Below are 21806 nucleotides of genomic sequence, written 5' to 3'. Positions count from 1 at the left end.
CTGGGGAACTGGTCCAGCCCTCCCAGGGGACACTCCTCAGGGAACTGGCTCGGCGCCTCAGGAAGCTGACACCTCCGTCTGCCAGGCAGAGAGGATGCTGGGTAACAGGCAGGACTGATGTGCCGGGGCAGCCGCAGCCTCCCTCTCGCTCTCACCATGTGCACGGACGGAACCGACTCAAAGGCACAGGATCCCAGCAGACAGGCACCAAGAAAACTGAGCCAAGTGCTTCGCTTAGCCAAAGCCCCCATCGCCTGTCTCTATATATTCGCAGTAACAAAGCCGAGACCAAAAGCTCCCGGCAAGACTGCCTGTAATGCGCATGCGCCATTTTGGCACTTGGCAAAACCTCTCAATGGCTGATACTGCCTAAGACCACCCTCACCAGGATGCTGCTGAAAAGATACCGTAAGGCATCTTTCATCCTCTGGAGCCTTCCCGAGGGACTGCTGGAATCCCGTGCCTTTGAGCTGGGCCCTCCCACCTACCAGCACCATTCTGGCCCACTGCCCAGCATCCTCTCTGCTTAGCAACCAGAGGTCCAGCTTCACAGTAAGATGCGTCCGCCATATTCAACCCTGTGTCTAATCCCCCATGCTTGTCCCCTTACTAAACTTACTACTCCACATTACCGTTTTATCTTCTGCCCTGCAATTATCTTTATCTGAAATGATTTATTTATTAATTTAATTTATGCTCTTACCACCCATTCACATTCCCCCCTCGGCCCCAGCTCTCTATCCTCCTGGACAACTAGGCAAGAGGGGACTCTGTTCTCATTTCCTTGGGGTTCCTTACATGTTCTCGGGGCTCTGGGTCGTCCAGCTCACTCCGTTTCTCACTGGGGTATCCGCTGTCTCCACTGTTCTCAGAGTCCTGTGGAGAAAAGATGGCCCTAGGGTCTCAGTGGTCCTCTGAGTACCTGGTGGTGGTGATATCTGGAATCCCAGCCATTTGCTTTCTCTCCTTTGTCCCATCATCCCACAACATTCTCTTCCTCCTACCCTTGCTGGTTGGGTGACAAGGGAGCGGTAAAAAAATAGTGGCGAAGAATGTGGGCTCTGGAGCCAGACTGCCTAGGCTCAAATCCGAGCTCTGTAACTCACCAGCTATGACTCTGGATAGCTGCTCAGCCTCTCTGAGCTTTGGTTTCCCTAGCTATGGGCATTCATTATAGCTACCTACATCAAGCGGCTGTGAGGATGCAATGAGATGTCACACTCAGAGTGTGGATCGTAGTAAGTGCCATTGTTAAGAGTGACTCACCCATTTCACAGGCAGAAAAACAAAGCCTGGCTTAAAGGATATGACCCATGGATAAAAATGCAGCATTGGAGACGCAGACCTACTAGAGAATGGACTTGAGGACACGGGGAGGGGGAAGGGTATGCTGGGACAAAGTGTGAGAGTGGCATGGACATATACACACTACCAAATGTAAAATAGATAGCTAGTGGGAAGCAGCCGCATAACACAGGGAGATCAGCTCAGTGCTTTGTGACCACCTAGAGGAGTGGGATAGGGAGGGTGGGAGGGAGGGAGACGCAAGAGGGAGGAGATATGGGGACATATGTATATGTATGTATAGCTGATTCACTTTGTTATAAAGCAGAAACTAACACACCATTGTAAAGCAATTATACTCCAATAAAGATGTTTAAAAAAAAAATGCAGCCCTGGGAACAATTATTTACTACAACTAAGCCCTCTGCCAAAACCGCACACATCACCTGGGCATATGTTTTATTCTTCTAGATCTGAGTTCTGTTGTGAAAAGGAACCTGGTATAATTTAGAATCTCTAAAACGTCAGTCATTTGTCTACCAACGTTGAGCTCTGGCCATATCCACATGTCACCTGCATCACTGTTCGGCTAAAACTTCTATTTTTTTCCTCCTTCATTCCACTGAGAAACATTTCAAACACACAAATAAGAACAGAGAATCCTAAAATGAACTCCTGTGCACCTGTTGCCAAGTTTTGTCAACTCTTAACACTAGGCCTTAGTTACTTTAGATCTTTTATTTCTAAAAGTTAAAACACTGCTGTTAAAATTTAGACCTCTTATGAGTCCCCTCCGCATCCCATTCTCTTCCTCCTCCAGATAAAACTCTTCTCATGAATTCATACTTCTCTTTTATTATTTTTCTTTAAATAAACCACTTTATTTTACTTAAGACTTTAAATAAACCACTTTATTTTACTTAAGACTATATATATATATATATATATATATATATATTTTTTTTTTTTTTTTTTTTTTTTTTGCGGTACGCGGGCCTCTCACTGTTGTGGCCTCTCCCGTTGCAGAGCACAGGCTCTGGACGCGCAGGCTCAGCGGCCATGGCTCACGGGTCCAGCTGCTCCGCGGCATGTGGGATCTTCCCGGACCGGGGCACGAACCCGTGTCCCCTGCATCGGCAGGTGGACTCTCAACCACTGCGCCACCAGGGAAGCCCTTAAGTCAATATATTTTTAAAAGAAGCTTGGTATCACTACCATAAATGTAAAACCTGGATCAGTCTCCTAGACAGATGGGCACCATGGAACATACACAATGGAATCCTTGGCCTCTGGTCTGGCCAGGATCCACTCCACCCAAAGGAGATGCGTTATTCTAAAAAGGCCCCTGCCCTGGTTTCTAGAAGCACCACAGGCTTCCTACCGCCCTCTCCCAGGTCTTTGTTCTGTGTGAGCCAAATAGCTTAACTATTTCAATTTTTTAAATTGAGGTATAATTTACAGACAACCAAACTGAAGTGTTCAGTGTGCTGAGTGAAAGGCTTTTTTTGAAACTGGATTACAGGCTATACCTAAAAGCTCCGGGCAGCCCCCTCCTCGCACCCACTCTCTGCATGACCTTGGGCCCCGTGTCCCACCCTTGGGAACCACTCCCAAGCCGGGCAACAGAGAGCCTCACTGAAACCCCAGCTCTGCACTCCCCAGGTAGACCTTGAGCAAGGCAGCTAACCTCTCCAAACCTCAGTGTCCTCATCTGAGAAATGGTGGAGAATAGAAGCAAAGGGCAGCAGTACAGAGGGTGGGTTCGAGGCCAGATGGCCTGGGTTTGAACACTGGCTCCATCACTGAGTGACCATGAGCAAGTGGCTTACCTTTCTGTGCCTCAGTTTCCCCGTCTCTAAATCAGGGATAATGAGGGCACTGTCTAAGCAGCTGCTAATGCTGGGGATAAGCAGGTGGCTGAGGGGACAGGTGGGAGGGAGACTTTTCACCTTGTAATTTTCTGAATCTTTTCCTTTTCAACCTACGCTGAAATTCTAAAATTCATCCTAGCTCTAGAGTAAAACATAAAACCTATTCTAAAAGGAATAAAAACTATTATCTACTTATCTCATAAGTTGTTGTGAGGATTAGATGAGAATTATCTACCAAGCTCTTAAAACAGTGTCTGCCCGTAGTGATGATTCCATATGTGTCAGCTATTGCTGTTTTTTGTTCCCACTCAAGAACTCTGAAAAGCCGTCAGGAGCGAAGTTGAACCTTTGGAGCTGAGAGTGCAGCTTAAGATGCTGTGGCCTGTGCAAGTGTGATGTGTCTGTGAAGTCTGTTTAAAACATTCTAATGAATTTTTAATTTGACACCATAATATATGTTTGTCTGAATGCAAAGATGTCATCTACAGCTTCTTACTGCTAGTCACGCAGAGGCTGCAGGAAACCTGTTCTGCTTATCCAAGCTGTGAGCATCACAGCTACCTCTGCTATAAGTTACACATCGGAGACCCAACATAGCCCCCTGTCCCCCGAGATAGCTTGGCCGCACAACGTGTGGCCAAACCAAACCCAGGGCCAAGCCCAGCATGTACCGGAAGGTTGTGTTATTGCTGACTTGGATTCTCTCTGCTTTAACCACCTCCAGGAACTGGAATAGACCCAGCTCTTCCCAGACAAAATGCTGCCCTGGGCAGGAGGCTGGGATTCCCTCCCCCCTGTGCACCTGTATCCTGCTCCCAGTGTCCGGAGCAGACCTGGGTTACCCACCTCTGAATCTGAGGTCTCATCCTCAGTTCCTGGGGGAGGGAGGCCCCTCCTCCCCACCCTGGTCCTCCACCCGCTCTACTCACCCGGTGGTTGTCCAGAGGGTCGTGGTCTCGGGGTGCCAAGTTATCGAGGTCGCTGAACACAGGCCAATCTGAGCAGGGAGAAAATGGAGGAAGGCACCAGCTCCATCGCTGGAACAGTTCACAAGACCCACCTACAGCCTACAGCTGCCACCAAGCCTTTTTTATTTTAAATTTATAAAGTACAAAAATGGGTGAAGAATGTATGTGGTCAGCACCTGGGGGGACACAATTCTTCCTCGAGAACTTACCCAGAGTCTCTACTCGCCAGCTGTGGGGTCCTGAGCGAGCAGCTTAACAGGTGTGCCTCCTTGGGTTGTCATAATGTAAACACAATTGTGTCATGTATTGACAAGCGCCATGTGCTTGACCTACGGCCAAACCTCAGTGAGGTGCAGTTGTGAAGGAAGGAAAGCCATTTGTATACTTGGGGTCCCATGAGTAGCTACAAATGGGAGAAGCCTTAGATGGCTTAAAAACCAACCCTCCCAGTCTTTATCTCCTGTCCCAAGCTGCCACTAGCCAAATCTGGCTTGTCTCCTATTCGCATATGGTTTTTAAGAATGCTTTTTACATTTTTTAAATGGTTGAAAAAAGTCAAAAGGAGAACAATATTTTGTGATATGTGAAAATTATATGAAATTTAAAATTCAGTGTCCATAGAGTTTTACTGGAACACAGCCGCATCTATTTGTTTTAAGTACTGTCAGTGGCTGCGTTTATGCTGCAAGTGCAGAGACCACATGGCCTACAAAGTCTAAAATATTTATTACTCTCTGGCCTCTGAAGAAAAGGTTTGTCAACTCTTGCTTCAGACTATTCCCCAGGCCTTCCAGTGGTGATTTACAGGCTTCTTTAATATCTGACATTAAAATCCTCCTCTCCTGCTTCCCTGGGGCCTCCTCCGGCTGAATAAATGGCCCCATCATCCTGCCAGTTCTTCAGATCAAAACCGTGGAGCCAGCCTTGCCTCCCGTCTTTCCTGCAGACCCCGCCTCCATATCACGAGCAAACTCTGTCACTTCAACTTCGGAAATAATGATGCCCATTTTTCTCCTTTGACCTGTTCATATGATGTTAATTGGTTTCTGAACACTGAACAACTTTCAGATTCCTGCAAAAACCGTATTTGGCTGTGACAGACTATTCTTGTAAGGTACTAGTCTTTTTTTTTCCCCTGATCAGGGATTGAACCCACGCCCCCTACAGTGGAAGTGAGGAGTCCTAACCACTGGATCGCCAGGGAATTCCCTAATATACTAGTTTTTATTTGTTAATACTTTATTTAGAATTTTTGTCTTGTATATCTATTTATTTATTTATTTTTAAATTTTAAATTTATTTTTGGCTGCATTGGGTCCTCGTTGCTGTGTGCGGGCTCGCGGGTTCTAGAGCGCAGGCTCAGTAGTTGTGGCTCGCGGGCTCTAGAACGCAGACTCAGTGGCGCACAGGCTTGGCTGCTCCACAGCATGTGGGATCTTCCCAGGCCAGGGCTCAAACCCGTGTCCCCTGCATTGGCAGGCGGACTCCCAACCACGACATCACCAGGGAAGCCCTGCCTTGTATATTTATACCTGAGGTTGGGATATGGTTTTCTTTTTTGGTGTTTTGTCAAATTTTGGTATAAAAGTTTTCGCTAATTTCATAAAACACTCTGAAAAATGTTACCTTGTTTTCTGCAACAAAGACTGTTTTTACAGCATTTGGATGACTGCATCTTGAAAGTTTATTAAAAAGAACTCACCCGTAAAACCATCTGGGCCCTCAATCTTTTTGGTTGGCATGTCTGATTTTCTAACATAAGTGAAAGCCAGTTTAGCCCTGTTTTACCTGTGCTCGTCCCCTCCAATCACAATGCCCAGGGGCCAAACCATCACTCACGAAGGTGGTCCAGTTTCTGGCTGTGCGGCGTGGCAGAAGATGGCGAGGAAGGGAGAGAGTCAAAGGTTATGTCACTCATGTTCTCATCTCCAGAGTTCTCTGAGAGGCGAAGGAGCAGTGGGGGCCGGCTCCCCGAGAGGGTCCTCACCCGGGGGCTCCCGCACTTTTCCTCTGTCCCCCTCAAGATGGTCTGCGCTGATTGCTGGAGAAATAACAGGGACATGCACGTCACACAGGCACCCTCTGGGAAAGTGGGGCTCTTCCTGTTGCCTATTGTTCCCTCAAAACCTGAGGCCCTTTCAGCCACAGCACCCACCTGTGCCTATTAAGGGACTGGCAGAAAACCTGAAACGAATCAGTGGGGGCTTAACCCAAAGGCCTCTGAGAAGGGGCAACCGGAACAGGAGCTCAGAGGGCCAGCATTCCCAGAAGCGCTGCCCACGCTTTACAGCCCTGAGCTGGGGGATACATTCCAGAATCCCAAGCTGCTCTTTGACAATATTGTCTTATATCTGGTCCATGCAGTGGGGGTGGGGATGGGGGTACATCCTGGACACGGCGAGGTACTCAGTGAGCCAGGTCCGAGTCTAGTCCAGCCGTTTGTCAACACACCACACGAACCACATTCCACACACCCCACTCACTATCTGTACATACCTGGTCCCCTCACTCTGGGCAAAAATGGGCCTATATCAAGCAGACCCCAGTTCCTCTGTTAGTGGAGATATTCAGGAGGGCTGTGTGCACTGGCTCAAGAGGGACGAGGGACACAGGCAGGACTAAGAGTCTTCCGGCCCCAGTACTCTTGAATTAAGCATTGCAAGGCCTGAGCCACCAGCACACAGAAAACACAGTTTGCGGGTCCTGCCAGCAGAAGGGCCCTGCCAGTCCGAGCAGGTTCACGCTGGGTACCCACCAGTAGCTTGATGTTCTGAGTCACCGCGTCCCTCTCTCTTGGGGAGAGGTCGAAAGGAGTGAGGCCCATGCTCTTGCAAATCCGGTTGCAGGCATGAGAGTGGAAGAAGAGAGCCATCCCGCGGACACCTGCGGACACAACAGAGCAGGGGTTCTGGAGCACTGCTCTGCTTTGGGGTGGGGGCAGGACGGTACTGAGCACCCTAAATGCGGCAGGGGCAGGCGTAAAACATGCTAAACTGGCAGGAGCCAGAGGCCCCAGGCTCCCACCTCCACAATCTTGGGGCGCCCCATATATCACCTCGGCCTGCTTTCTTGGGTGAACAAAGAGCCCGGAGATTTTGTGGGGAGTGTGGTCTCCGTGGACATGCTGGCTTTCCCTGCCTACCTAGGTTGCCATCTCCAAAGTCAGTGCCCCTCTCGGTGTGGATCTGTGGGTCGGTGTAGAGGTCACCCACACCCTGGACGTCCACCACAATCAGCTGGTGGCCGGAACGCTCAAAAGTGAAGTGGCTGAAGGCCTGTGGGGTGACATGAAAGAAAAGGTGACCACAAGAGACCAGGCTATGGGTTGCACAAACGCTGGCAGGCAGTGCTCTGAGAGGTTTCAACACCCCACCTCTGCCCATGTTGGGGGCCTTTATCTGCAGGGAGGAGTTGTACAGAGGCAAAGACAAAGGAAGGAGCCCTGCCTAATTCGGAGGGACCCGAGGTCTGCTGAGATGGGGCACGGGCGTGTGCAGGGGCCTCACCTGCGGTGTCAGGCGCATGTTGTCATCACGGACGAAGCCTGAGTTGGAGTTGTACTTGATGTACTTGCCCTCGATGTAGTGCTCTAGGTGGAAGAGAGGCCGGCCCTGCCTTTCCTTCAGCTCTATGATGCACATCTGCATGATGTCCACCTGGCGGGAAGGTGGAAGGGGGGTCAGAGGGAGGGCCCAGCGGAACCCTCCTCTGATAAGAGGCTGGAGCAGAAAGGCTGAAACTGCTGACTGTCCCCAGAATCCACTCCCCTTTTCCTTTGAGAATGAAAACCCCTGCTATGGCCTCAATGTATCCCCCCAAATTTCATAGGTTGAAATCTCAACCCTCAAAGGTGATGGTATTAGGAGGTGGGGCCTTTGGGAGGTGATAAGGTCATGAGAGAGAAGCCCTCATGAATGGGATTAGTGTCCTTATAAAAGAGACCCCATAGGGCTTCCCTGGTGGCGCAGTGGTTGCGAGTCTGCCTGCCGATGCAGGGGACACGGGTTCGTCCCCCGGTCCAGGAAGATGCCACGTGCCGCGGAGTGGCTGGGCCCGTGAGCCATGGCCGCTGAGCCTGCGCGTCCGGAGCCTGTGCTCCGCAACGGGAGAGGCCACAACAGTGAGAGGCCCGCGTACCGCAAAAAAAAAAAAAAAGAGAGAGAGAGAGACCCCATAGAGCTCCCTCACTCTGTCCACCATGTGAGGACACAGCAAGAAGATTCCAGTTATGAACGAGGAAGAGGGCCCTCACCAGAACGTGACCATGCTGGCACCTTGATCTTGGACTTAACAAGTTTCTGTGGTTTTTGAGTCACCCATTCTGTGGTGTTTTGTTACAGCAGCCCAAATGGGCTAAGACAGCCCCGCATCCCTGAGCTTTAACAGGATGCACAGCCATTCGGTAGGGATGGCATCGCTTGGCTTCCCTTGGATGCTAAGTGTGGCCATGTGACTAAGCCTGGCCAATAGGAAGCAAGCAGCAGTGATGATGCAACTCCAGCCTGCCCTCTCCTCCTCTGGCCTTCCTGAGGCTGTAAGGTGGACATCTGCCAGGGAGCCAGATCTGACCATGTAGTCCAGGGCAACTCCCGGCAGGTGGCAGAGCAACAAGACAGAAGGAACCAGGCCTCTGGATGCCTTGAGCAGGTAAAGCACCAGCCCACCCTGAGACCCCACCAAAGCGGGATTGTTAGATGAGACAAAAGGAAACCATTTCGAGTTAGCACACAACTGTGGGTCTGTCTGTTAAGCAACTCAACCTGTGCCTCATGCTAATACAGTGAATTTGCGCAAGTTATTTCCCCATTCTGTGCCTGAGTTTCTTCACCTGTGGAATGGGCAAGAGGATGAAATCTGTTGGCACAGGGAAGAGGCAGTCAACATTTGCCGATGTCATTATTATCAGCAGACACAAGTCTAGAGTGATACATACCAAACCGTAAGAGTGGTTCTTTCCCTGCAAAGGGGACTCACAGGGAACCCAGACATTCCTTGCTAAATTTTGCACCAAGTATACGTTTAACTTTGTACTCAGAAGAAAACATGTAAGTACTGTGTATGTTTGTAAAGCAGAGCAGGGAAAACCTGAAACTCTAACTCGTTATCTATTACACAAGATCATAGCCACGGCACCCTGTTCCCTTGACGCCACCCACAACAGGAGCCAGGCCTGGGTTTCCCAAGGAAATGACCACCCAGGAAACTGCTTGGCTGAGTCACCAGACAGGCAGACAACAACTGCAGAGGCCAAAGGGCCCCAGAGCTGAGAGCTGAGAACCTCCCCAAACGTGGCCTCAGTTCTGAGAACCAGACAGGGGGGAAGGAGCGGCTGGTTCCCAGAGGGTTCCTGTTCCAAAAGTTGGCTCCATGTCTGCCAGGAAGCCTGCTGCAGGGCCACCTGCTTGAGCAGAAGGCAACTGGGTGAGGGTCAGTGGCGAGGATACATCCTCAAGGGGACAGCCAGGTCCTCCTCAAACAACCACATTCCTCTCCCTTCATCAATTCAACCACGTTATTATTCACTGAGCACCTAGGCACTCGGACAGAGTTGAACAAGACAGATAAAATCCCTGCCCTCGGGGGAGAGAAGCAACTGAAATATTAACTACATGAATAAGACCCTTTCAGACGGTGCCAACTGCTCTGAAAAAAAAGAAACCAAAACAAAGTGACATGACAGAGGGCGCAGCGGTGGGTCACTTCATTTAGGATGGGTTAGCACAGCCTAGCTGAGGAGGTGACATGAGCTGAGACCTGAACCGTGAGCAGGATTGAGGAGATGCAGTGATGCAGCCTTGCAGGAACAGTCAGTGCAAAGGTCCTGAGGCAGAAACAAGCTTAGGGAGGAAGGAAAAAGTGGCCAGGCCTGAGTGTACTGAATTACTAAAGAGGACACAACCCCCGAGGGTGGGAGTGTGGCTTTTTGTATCCACACCAAGGACACTTAATCAAGGGCTCTGCAAACAGTAGGCACTCAATAAGTTCTGCTGGCTACCTGGAAGTGTGGCTCTCCTAGGCACTCAGAAGATGGTACCTTATAGCTAGCAGGTGCACAAACAGTAGGAGAGCTGAGCTGTGAATTTAAGCAGGGCAGAGGCCCGGGGCGCTATTTCCTCAAATGCCTGCAGGCAACAGGAAGTTCTGCTTGGCTTCAGGTCACCAATACCCTGGGGGCTCAAGTGAAGAAGCCAAGAGCAGGGGCTTGGAAAGCCTGGATTTGAGCCCTGGCTCCATCCCTGCCCATTTGGGCAAGACACTTAACCCCTTTGTGCCCTAGGTTCCCCAGGGGCAGATAAGGAAGGAATCCATTCCCCACTCCCTCTCCTGCTTTTCCTTGGGAGCCACCAATCTCAGTCCACCTAGTCTGGGTGGAAGAACCCATATTGCTGGTGGGTACAAGGCTCAGGCCTGCCTAATCTGCATATTCCCACACCCTGGCCATCGTGATTGGCTCAGTGATAGGCACCTGACCTAATCAAGCCAATGAAACCCATGGGACTTCCCTGACAGTCCAGTGGTTAAGACTCCGTGCTTCCAACAAAGGGAACGTGGGTTTGAACCCTGGTTGGGGAACTAAGACCCCACATGCCGTGCGGTATGGCCAAAAAAAGAAAAAGAAAAAAAAAAAAAGAAACCCAGTTTTGAGACTCATTGAAACTTGCGGGAAAACATGTCATTCCATCAAGGTTGCCGAGAAACGGAAAGGGAGCCTGCAGCTACTGGGACTAACATGTCACTACAAGCTGAAAAGCCGCCTGAGAGTGATGCCAACACAGAACACTGAGACTAGAGCTGGAGGAAGATTCCCAACAACTTCAATTTGGTCCTGGATCTAGCTACACCTGGAGCCAGCACTATTTCTCAGTTATAGGAGGCAATAAATTCCCTTTTTGGATTAAGCCCGTTTGAGTGGGTTTCTGTCATTTGCAAGCAAAAATCCTGACTAATGGATCCCATCTGTAAATGGAATAAAAACATTCCGACCTCAAACAACCTCAGACCTCTGTTTTCAGAAATCAATAACTCTTGGCATGTAGAGTACTTGACATATCAGGCTCAATACATGATGGTTGTTATCAGCGGCTGCTAAGATGGTGAAAAAGGAAGCCTGTGACAGGCACCTCCATCGTCCTCATCTCCAGATACGTCCTGGTGTTGGAGGGCGGCAGACAGGGGTGCCACACACCTGCTTAGGGGGCTTGTGCCGATTATACTCCTCTCCCCAGAGCTTGGCTTCCATCTGTAGACGCACATCCTCAAAGTACACGTCCCTGTCCACGGACTCGATGTAGCGCTTTGCCACGTAGTTGGAGGCCCCCTTCCACTGCTGAGTGTGCAGGAAGTTGGAAAGCTTCTTCCTGAGGGGAGAGGCATCAGGGGGCCCGCCTGGGTGTTCTGGATCCCAGCCCTAGTCCCCAGGATGGGAAGACCCTGCCTGACCCGGCTGGCTAGAGCCAGGAACAAAATGCAAGAGGTGGGAGGGGCTTCCCCACCCCACAGCATCCTTCAAAGAGCTGCGAATGGGGCTTAAGGGACATACTTCCTGTTCTCCTCCAGCCCATCCCCACAGCCGGTCCCAACGTGTGGTCCAACGGAGACCAGATGGAGAGGAGCTTGGGCTACAAGAAGAGAAGCCACTGTCTCCATTTCTTGACTGGAAATGTCACAGTGCCCCTGCTCTCAGGAGCCTGAGGGAGTCTGGGCAGGGCCCCGAGAGGCAGGCTGAGTCACTTACGTCCTGAAGCACTCCCTCATTGCTCCCCGGCCGAAGGGCTGAAAGACATCACACAGCGGGTTATCAGTCCCCACACCCCACCCAGAGGCTACCCTGAGCCAGGAGGAGATTTTCCCCTTGGACGTCACCCACCAAATCGATGCCCTGGACCTCATCTCGACCCTAAAATCCCTGGGCCCTCCTTCCTTTACTGCAGCACCAAGCCCTCATAGAACTTCCAGCCTGGAGGCTGCAGGACTGATGAGACCACCCTATTCCCCGCCTAGCTGAGCAGAAGACTCTCAGGGGGTGAAGATATTATGGGGGTGACGGGGTGGGGGTAGAGACAGTACATGTCAAAGGATGTTTTTTGTAGCCCTGTCTGTAACAGAAAAAAAAGCAAAACCACCCAAATGTCCATCGACAGTATAATGGATCGATCAATCAGGTCTATTTGCTTGACAAAATATTATACAGCAATGAGAATGAACAAATTACAGTTCTAGAAAAAACATGTACAAAACCTCATGGACAAAATGTTGAGCTATACATATACGGTATGGTTCCACTTATAGAGAGTACAAAAAGGCAAAACCAATCTCGGGTGATAGAATTCAGGGTAGTGCTTACCCTTGGGGGTAAAGGAGGAGTAAGTGGGGCTGAGAGGGGCTTCTGGGGGTGCCGGTGATATTCTGTGTCTTGATCTGGGTGCTGGTTATACACATGTTCACTTGGTGAAACTCATCAAGCTACACACTTTTCTGAGTGTGTGATACACTACAAAATGTTTCACAGATCGATCCTGCCCCTTACTCGGCAGGAAGTTCTCTATTTTCTAGTTGATTCCTTTTTCTTGCAACCCACTGAGTTCACCTTGTTAGATGAAAAGTAATAGGTGGTGACCTGTAAGTTTTGAAAACGGATATACACATTCACGGTTCACCGATTTTCAATAAGAGTGTCAAGAAGAATCTTTTGATATATATGATTAATACATGAAATGCCCAGAATAGGTAAATATACAGAGACAGAAGATAAATTAGCGGTTGCCCATGGCTGGGGCAGATAAGGGAATTGGAGACTGACTGCTAATGGGTAGGTACGGGGTTTCTTCTAGAGATGGTGAAAATGTTCTGGGACTGATCGTGGTGATGGTTGCATTACTCTGTGACTATACTAAAAACCACTGAACTGTACACTTTAAATGGGTGTGGGGTATGGTGTGTGAATTATATCTCAATAAAGCTGTTGTAAAAAATAAAATAAATATACAGTACTATAAAGAATCCGCCAAAGTTAAAAAAAATAAAATAAAGTGGGTGTGGAGGAGAGGAAGCAATCCCTGATTACACTGGGCTCGAGGCTCTGCTCACCTGAGACGCCATCTTGATCAGAACTTCATCCTCCAGCCACTCCCCGGTGACAGCGTTGTACCTGCAGAGACCAGAACCCACCCCAGGGCGCAGCGTCCATTACCTGATCCTGTCACTCACTAGCTGAAGGCAGAAGACTTTTCTGGGCTGCCCAATGCCCTCGGGATCAAATCTTCTCTCTACCCACAGGCCCACCTGACCTCCTGGGTTGGGTCTGTGGACACTCCCCCTCCCTCCCAGGTCCCCACCACACTGGCCTCCTGCCCCTTCGTCAAAGGCAGCTATTCCCTCTCCACCATGTCCCCCAGAGCTTACAGTTGTGCAGTGGGCGGGCTTGCTCCCTACCTATTTGGCTCCCCCACCGGACTGTAACTCCACAAAGGCAGGCCAGTGAACAGGACCTGGGACAGGGGAGGCTTAATAAACGCATGGTGGATGAACAGTTGAATAAGTAAATATCCTTGTTATAACTGGCCTAGATAATGAATGGCGTGTCCCAGGATGGGAGGTGGCAGCATCCTCGTTCTTGCCGGTGTGAGGCCCAGTGCAGGCAGGGCTGGGGGGAGGGTCCTGCCTCTGAGTCCAACCAGGAAAGGGGCTGCCGGATACACACCCAAGGCAGAGAGGGATGGAGAGGGTTCCAGAACATTTTCATCTCTCTTTTCCCAGGGATCCTCTTTTCCAGAGCAAATCTGCCCCTAGGCCTGGCTGGGCCTTAACAGGTTTGCCTGGTAGGAAGCTCCTTGGCTCAGTAAATCCCTAAAATCTTAAACCTCCCCCAGGGCTGAGGTGTTCTTAGCTCTAGCAGATGCCTCCCTGGCCCTCCCTCAGGGGCGACAGACTCCAGAACCTCCCAGCTCGTGGGAACAGCCTTTTCAGAGCCTGAGAAACAAGCAGAGGCCTGGCGGTTAACCCACCCCAGGCCCAGGGTGGGGAGGAAGGCTTGTCAGAGCCACACACCTGCTGGCACCAGCCCGTGGCAGTCCGGTGCCAATAAATAACAGCAATCATTGTTAGCACTACTACGTAGAGGCCAAGGTAAAGGAAGTCGTCTTCCCTCACTTCCAAACAGACTGAAAGCTGAGAGGCGCCCAGAAGTTGGGGGAGGGCAGAGACATGCAACACTGGAAGGGTCTTAACTGTCCTTCACAATCACTAACCTTACCGAGGACAGAGCTGCTCTGAGTTCACTGAGCATTCACCGTATGCTGAGTGCTTACACGGAACTCCTCCATCAACCATCACTCAGCCCTGTGAGATCCGTACAAATATTGTGCCCACTTTCCAGATGGGGAAACCAAGGTTCAGAGAGGTGAAAAAACCTTCCTGAGAGCCAAGATTCAAACCCAGGTCGGTTTCAAACAGAACTTGCTCTTAACCAGCCTGGGTACAACCCACGTGAACAAGGAAATCTGTCCCAGTAAAGGGCTGGCTTGCAGCAGAGCTCTTTAAAAACCAGCAATAGAGGTGGAAGCCTCCAGTTTAGAAACCTCTGGACATTCTGGCCATCAGTGCCTGACCTCCCTCTGCTGGCAGCCAGGGCAGGTGAAATCAGCTACTATGGTTAAGAAATAAACACAATTCGGCGCAGCCCCTGGTCCCTGGCCCCCAAGGAGCTCAGGGACACACAGAACCAGCCCAGCACGTGAGTCCTGCTTTTCCAAGGGCCTCCCTGGTAGCCTGGTGTCCTCAGCCTGGAGGCCAGATGTCACCGACCAGCCACCACGCTGCGTTTATAGGCAGGAAGGAACAGAGTGCGCAACCCGGCCTTCTGGGGCCCCGACGATGCTGACCTCAGCTGCCGGCACAGACCCCAGAGCCCACTAGGATGTCAGCCTCCGAAATGGGGAAAGGTGCACACTAGGTTCTAACCCATCTCCTCACAAGGTGGGAGCAGGAACACACTGCAGAAAGGTGGAGAGGGCTCCACTGTTTCTGCCTGCCTAGCAACTGCTCCCCTTTCTTCTGGTAACAGCACCCCAATTTTCCTTTGGAAAACCCCCATCCTCCATTTTCAGAACATATGGACTGGGTGAAGCTGATCCCCCAGCACCTTCTTGCTTGTGGTATGTGATCTAGACCTGGCCAGTGACAGCAAAGCGCCTGGCACAATGACTGGTTCAGTAACCGGCCTATAACCAAGGCCAGGCCAATGAGATTCAAATGTGGGACTTTTGTTTTAAAAAAAATCGAGAAAGAAAGATCCTTTCCCACTGAGTGAGATGACATGTGGGGCTCCTAGGAGCCGTGTGTGCCACTGATGTAAGACAGTCTATCTGGGGTCAGAGCCAAAAGCACCCTTGGAGCAGCTGGGACTAGCCATACGTGAAGCCCACGTAGATGAGTCAACCGTTCCTTTCTATGCTTAAGCCACTGCGAACTGGGTTTCTGTCACTTGCATTTGAAAAAGAGTCCTGACTAATTCACAGACACTGATCTGAGTCAGAAAGTTATCTTATTAACTACCTGGGTGACCCTGTTCAAACCTCTCTCTCCACTGGGGCAACTGAGGGAACTCACGGGGTTCACCTGGATGAGTCAGAGCTGGAGGGGTCTACAGAGGTCATAGGACACAGGACAGGCCCCAGGGCAGATCCATGAGTCTTCTAAAATTATGAGTCAAATAAGACATATGCGTGCAACTTTCTGAGATGGCTTCATCAGATCCTCAAAGGAGTGCCGAAGGCTTGACACAACGACTGCAGACTTTATTTAATGAGTAAATACATATAGAGTGCGTAAACAGTACCTCGCAGATGGAACATTCAGTAAACAAGGACCCCATCATCATCACCATAGTCCTCCTTATTATTATGTTGGTGGTAGCGTTCTGTTGTTTTTATTTTTCTTCCTGAAACCCCCTGAGAACACTCTTCCTTCCTCTGCCTTTTCAAATAGGAAATCTAGACCCTCCCAGCTCTGTTTTGTGAATCTTCCTGGGGCCAAGGCACTGAAAGGCTGGTCTGCTTTCTTTCCCTCTGATAGCAATTGTGGGGTCATGTGTTGAGATGATGCAGCCACAAGACAAAAGCAGCCTGGATCCCTGAGATGCCCTGAAGAGTTACTCAACTCTCACCCAACTTCGTACGAGCAAGAAACGCACCTCTGTTGCATAAAGCCCTTGGGGTATTTGTACTTGCAGCATAGCTCAGTCTAGCCTGTAGAATACACACTTTACAGGATTAAATACACACGGTAAGGATTAAATGAGATCGTGCACAATGCCTTGAGCATGCGTAAATACTCAAATACTGGCTGATATTATTATTATTATATTCCCTTTTCCTTGATCTCCAAGGGTACTTAAGCCTCACTGATTTTAAGCAGAAGGAGGACCCAAACCCCAAGGACTCCTTGTGGACTGGGGTCATATAGTGTCTGTAGACGAGGTACTGACCTGTGACGTGTGGCGCATTCCGTGGCAATGTCCTCCAGGTGGAACTCGGCCCAGGGGTCAGGCATGTGCTTGGCCTTCTCGATTGCATGCTTCCAAGCTTCCTGCAGAAGCAAAGGGGAGTGTTAGGTCCAGACCAGGGGCTTCTGGGACAGTGCAGGGCAGCTCCTTTCACCCTGTGATTTCCCAGTGTCTCCAACCTCTGGGGAGGCAGACAGCATCAGTCGGAGAGAATCACTCCCATCTATTATCCTTGCAGGAACATAGTTCCCAAAAGACCTCACATGGGCCCAGCTCACATGGGCCCAGCTTTCCCACCGCCAGAAGTGACCTGTCTTAACTACAAAACCGAAGAAGAAACATAATATGTATAGAAAACACATACTGCTTCACTTGTTATCAAAAAGTTGAGAATGAAAATAAGATGATAGTCCCCCATCCCACCTTGTTCAGACTGGCAAACATTTTAACAGCTGGTAATGACGCATCTGACCAGGATGTGGGGAAACAGGTGTTCTCACGTACTGTCAGTGGGTATAAACCTCTTCTAAAGGCAATCTGGCAATGTACGAAAATGGAAAAACTGTATTCCTTTATTTTGACCCAGCAATTCTACATCTAGGAATGTATCCTCTAGAAATACAAACATAAGTGTGCAAACATACGTGTACAAGAGGTATCACTGTGATCGTGCAAAATGAATTCATCCCAGACGTCTGTGGGGAGTGGTTACTACGCTTTGACTCTATTCATTTAAAATGCTAAACCGCCTTATGGTGGGAATTCTGGACTCTATCAGGCCCAATGTCACCTTTTCATAAATATTGTATAAATCATAAATACACCCCATTTTACTGCCCTAAATGAAATTCACAGACAATTTAACCTTCTTAAACTCAAGAGTATATCAAACTATGCAAAAGATATGTTGCCTCTACATTAACAAAGTGCTAAGTTCTCAGTTAATTATGAACAGATTCCCATGAGATGTTCCAAGGTCCTGGGGGTGCAGGACAATTCCTTGTGCAGATCTGCTCTGCCCGTTGCAGGTTCAGCGTCCCTGCCTTCCACCCATTTGGTGCCTCAGTGCCTTCCATTGTTGTGCTGCCCGAAAACATGTCCCCAAACGTTCAAACCCTGTTAAGAACGGGGCTTCAAGGGTACTAACTGGGAAAGATGAGCAAGGCACGTTATGGAGAGAACATGCTGATTCTCAACAGCATCATAGTACGACCCCAGTTTTTTGTTTTAAGAAGCTCATTTGGGACTTCCCTGGTGGTCCAGTGGCTAAGACTCCACGCTCCCAATGCAGAAGGCCCAGGTTCGATCCCTAGTCAGGGAACTAGATCCCACATGCCACAACTAAGAGTTCACACGCCACAACAAAGATCCCGAGTGCCGCAACAAAGATCCGCACAGCCAAGTAAATAAATATTAAAAAAAAAAAAGCAGCTCATTTTACTGTTTTTATAATCCCAAGGTGGACTCCTTTCTTGTCCCCTCCAAACAAACACTCCGACTCTCACACTGGGGAGCAATACCCTCTCCATCTTTTCCTGTAGAGCTTGAACCTTTGCCCGACAGCCTCTACAGAGGAATCAGTGAGACCAAACCTCCCTTCCAGGCCACAGGCCTGAGCCACAGGGAGGGTCTGGATCGTGGGCTGGCCACTGCCTGGGCCTGGCAGATTCCAGACCTCCCCACCCCACAATGGCATCCCTCAGCCTCCTGGACCAGCTCTTAGGAGCTCTTCCACGGACTTGGGTGCAAACAGGACAGCTCCCAGCGCATGCCCCCGGCCTAGGCTCCATCACTGAGAGCCTGCTCAGAGGAGATGAGGCGCACACACACATGCACGAACACGGCCCAGGGCTCCCTTACTGGGGCTTTCTAATCTCTGCAAAGTCTAAAAATGAAGCCCATAATTTTTTGCTTCCTATTTGGAGGTAATTCATGCTTAATGAAAACACTTGGAAAATACAGAAGACAATGAAATTCAAATCTGCCACGTGCCGTCCACCAGAGCAACTATCATCAATGCTTTGGACTAGTTATTTTCCAGATCCCTTACGTGCATTTTTAAATAAAATTGGAATCACACTGCAAATATAACTTACAGCTTTTCAGGAGAGTGGGTCAATGGGACTTGGTTCTTTATTTAGTGATCTTGATTTTTTTCCCTGATTCCAAATGTTTGATCTGCTTATTACAAAAAAGTACAAGTACTACAGAATTCTGAATTAGAAAGCAGCCGTCCTTTCTAACCTCTACTCCTCTGAAAACCTCAGCTGACAGTTGATTTAGATATTCTGCAGGTTTCCTCCTATGCATTTGTTAACATACACATGAATTTAAGAGCACTGGGACGGTATTGTGTTCTGCATCTTACGTTTCTCCACTTAACACAGGATCCTGGACCCAGCCTTTCCATGTCATACGTACAGGCAGGCTGGATCGACCTCGTTTCCCTTCCATGGTTGTACGATACACAATTATATAAATGTACCTTAAGCTGTTTCTCAGACCTCAGTTGATGGTTATATAGATTCTCTCTAATAATCCCTCGTATAAACAGTGCTAAAGGGACCATCCTCTTATCTAATCTCTGTGCACCTGTGCAAGAGCTCAGTAGGACATACTTCTTGGAAGTGTAATCACTGGATCACAAAGTTTAGAAATTTGGAGTTCCCCTCCAAAAAGATTCTCCTAGGTTACACTCCAAGAAGCAAAGAACAAATCACTCAAATTTTTTGGCACAAACATCACATCATGAATTTACAAGTTAGCTGTAACAGCTGTGTAACAATCCACTGCATGGGTTAATCATTATTGATTTAACTGTTCACCTGTGGTTCTCCACAGTAAGACTCTGAGCTTGTCACTGCCTTTTCCCTGTTACACATAACCCTGCAGTAGACATGTTTACGACGAAAGCAGTTGTTGGATTTCTGTACTTTAAAAAAGTGCCACAGTCCCCTCTTGTATTCCAGCTGCTGCGAATGGCAGGGATGGCCTTCTGACCCCCACCTGTCAAGGAGCCCGCTGAGTTCTGAGTAGTCAGCAGGCCGCCCTTCTGAGCATGTCTGTACAAGCGCCCTCTTCTCTGCCTGAGACACATGACTTTCTCAGTGTACCTCTCTCAACCGGTGACTAAGACGCGCCCTAAGCAACCAAAGACAGGGCCCCCCATTCAATGAGGATTATCGACAGAAATTACCTGCTGGCTGGATGCTACGGCAGCAACCAGAAAAAACAGTCAAGGAAAAAAGTATTTCAGAATTAGAGGGCATGTTATTTCACAGGCTCAGAATTACCTTTTTTTACAAACCCAGAAAAAAAATCAAGCCACACCTTACTGGCAACAGGTGGGTTTAATGCAAGTGACTTTTTTTTTTTAAGCACAATATAAAAAGTCCTGTACTGGGCTTCCCTGGTGGCGCAGTGGTTGAGAGTCCGCCTGCCGATGCAAGGGACGCAGGTTTGTGCCCCGGTCCGGGAAGATCCCACATGCCACGGAGCGGCTGGGCCCGTGAGCCATGGCCACTGAGCCTGCGCGTCCGGAGCCTGTGCTCCGCAACGGGAGAGGCCACAACAGTGAGAGGCCCGGGTACCGCAAAAAAAAAGTCCTGTACTAAGATTCAGTTCCCTCAGCTCTGGTTCCGGCCCACTGCTGACGAACTTGGGGAACCTCTATTTCCTCATTTACAAAAGACAATGAAGAATATTTTGACTACTGGTGGTCAACTTCTTTCCTGTCCCCACCCGTGGGGCAGACATGCTCCCACTAGAAACAGTGGCTCACTGAGCACACAGTGCTCATTACGGTTGAACAACCTCAGCTAAACTTAAATCACTGGTACTATTTTATCCATCAGGTTAGGAAAAATAGGTGGTTACGGAGGACCTGGAAGTGAGTGCTCTCAGACACTGTGAGGAGAGTGGAAGCAGGTACTGCCACCTTTGAGGGCCATCTGGTTATGCCAGATGGTCGGCCAGTGGTTATGAACCTTCTTCACTGACTTCTGACCCAGCCATTCTGATCACCTACCCAGGTGTGCTCAGGTCGGTGCTCGTAACGCTATGTAACAGGCAAGCATTACAAACAACCTGCCAGTCCACAGGGGGATGATTTAGGTACACTTGGCATACTTGCATGCAGCCGTTAAAAACATGACGATGCTGATATGGGCAATCTCTAAGGCCTACTGTCTGGGGGTAAAAAGCAAGGTGCTGAAGAAAGCAAACGGCATGACACCATTTACTGGTGGAGGACACCCACAAATCAGTACTATAGATTTCTTAGACTCACAGACAGAGATCAGACCTGTGGTTGCCAAGGGGGATGGGGGGGTAGATGGGTGGAATGGGAGACTGGGGTTGGTAGATGCAAACTATTACATTTAGAATGGATAAACAACAAGGTCCTACTGTATAGCACAGGGAACTATATCCAATCTCCTGGGATAAACCATAATGTAAAAGAATATGAAAAAGAATGTCTCTATGTGTGTAACTGAGTCACTTTGCTGTATAGCAGACATTGGCACAGCACTGTCAATCAACTCTACTTCAATAAATATATATATGAAAAAAATACCACAGATTTCTAAGGATATGTGTGTCTGTAGATATATGCATAAATGTACATTTATATATAAATACATCTTAAAAGGTCTGAAAATTTTACAGCACAGGGAATAAAGCCAATATTTATAATGACTTAATTTTTTAAATAAATTTATTTATTTATTTTATTTTTGGCTGCATTGGGTCTTTGTTGCTGCGCGCAGGCCTTCTCTAGTTGCAGAGAGCGGGGGCTACTCTTCGTTGCGGTGTGCGGGCTTCTCATTGCGGTGGCTTCTCCTGTTGCAGAGCACGGGCTCTAGGTGTTCGGGCTTCAGTAATTGTGGCTCGTGGGCTCTAGAGTGCAGGCTCAGTAGTTGTGGCACCTGGGCTTAGTTACTCCGCGGCATGTGGGATCTTCCCAGACCAGGGCTTTAACCCGTGTCCCCTGCATTGCAGGATTCCTAACCACTGCTCCACCAGAGAAGCCCCTATAATGATTTTAAATGGAGTATAATCCTTGAAAATACTGAATCACTATGTTCTACACCTGAAACTAATATAATGTTGTAAATCAGCTATACTTCAATAAAAATTAAAGATAAAAATAAATGTAAAAGGTCTGAAAAGTGATTATTC

The 21806-nt window shown here is 49.0% G+C and overlaps 1 protein-coding gene across 2 annotated transcripts in view; it reads right to left on the bottom strand.

Annotated features, from left to right (window-relative positions):
* EEF2K (eukaryotic elongation factor 2 kinase) overlaps window positions 1–21806 on the bottom strand; it is a 63651-nt gene that overhangs the window by 17592 nt on the left and 24253 nt on the right. For both annotated transcript variants that reach the window (XM_079944670.1, XM_079944671.1), the window contains exons 3-12: window positions 16608–16708; window positions 13211–13271; window positions 11859–11896; window positions 11310–11481; window positions 7630–7779; window positions 7266–7398; window positions 6879–7006; window positions 5963–6164; window positions 4085–4152; window positions 799–876 (exon numbers count right to left, since the gene is read on the bottom strand). In XM_079944670.1, coding sequence (XP_079800796.1) covers window positions 799–876; window positions 4085–4152; window positions 5963–6164; window positions 6879–7006; window positions 7266–7398; window positions 7630–7779; window positions 11310–11481; window positions 11859–11896; window positions 13211–13271; window positions 16608–16708 — 1131 coding nt within the window. The remainder of the gene's footprint in view (window positions 1–798; window positions 877–4084; window positions 4153–5962; window positions 6165–6878; window positions 7007–7265; window positions 7399–7629; window positions 7780–11309; window positions 11482–11858; window positions 11897–13210; window positions 13272–16607; window positions 16709–21806) is intronic.

The sequence above is a fragment of the Stenella coeruleoalba genome, assembly GCF_951394435.1.
Source record: "Stenella coeruleoalba genome assembly, chromosome: 15".
Taxonomy (NCBI): Eukaryota; Metazoa; Chordata; class Mammalia; order Artiodactyla; family Delphinidae; genus Stenella; species Stenella coeruleoalba.
The sequence above is the reverse complement of the archived record's forward strand: the minus strand, read 5'-3'. Positions and strand labels throughout refer to the sequence as shown.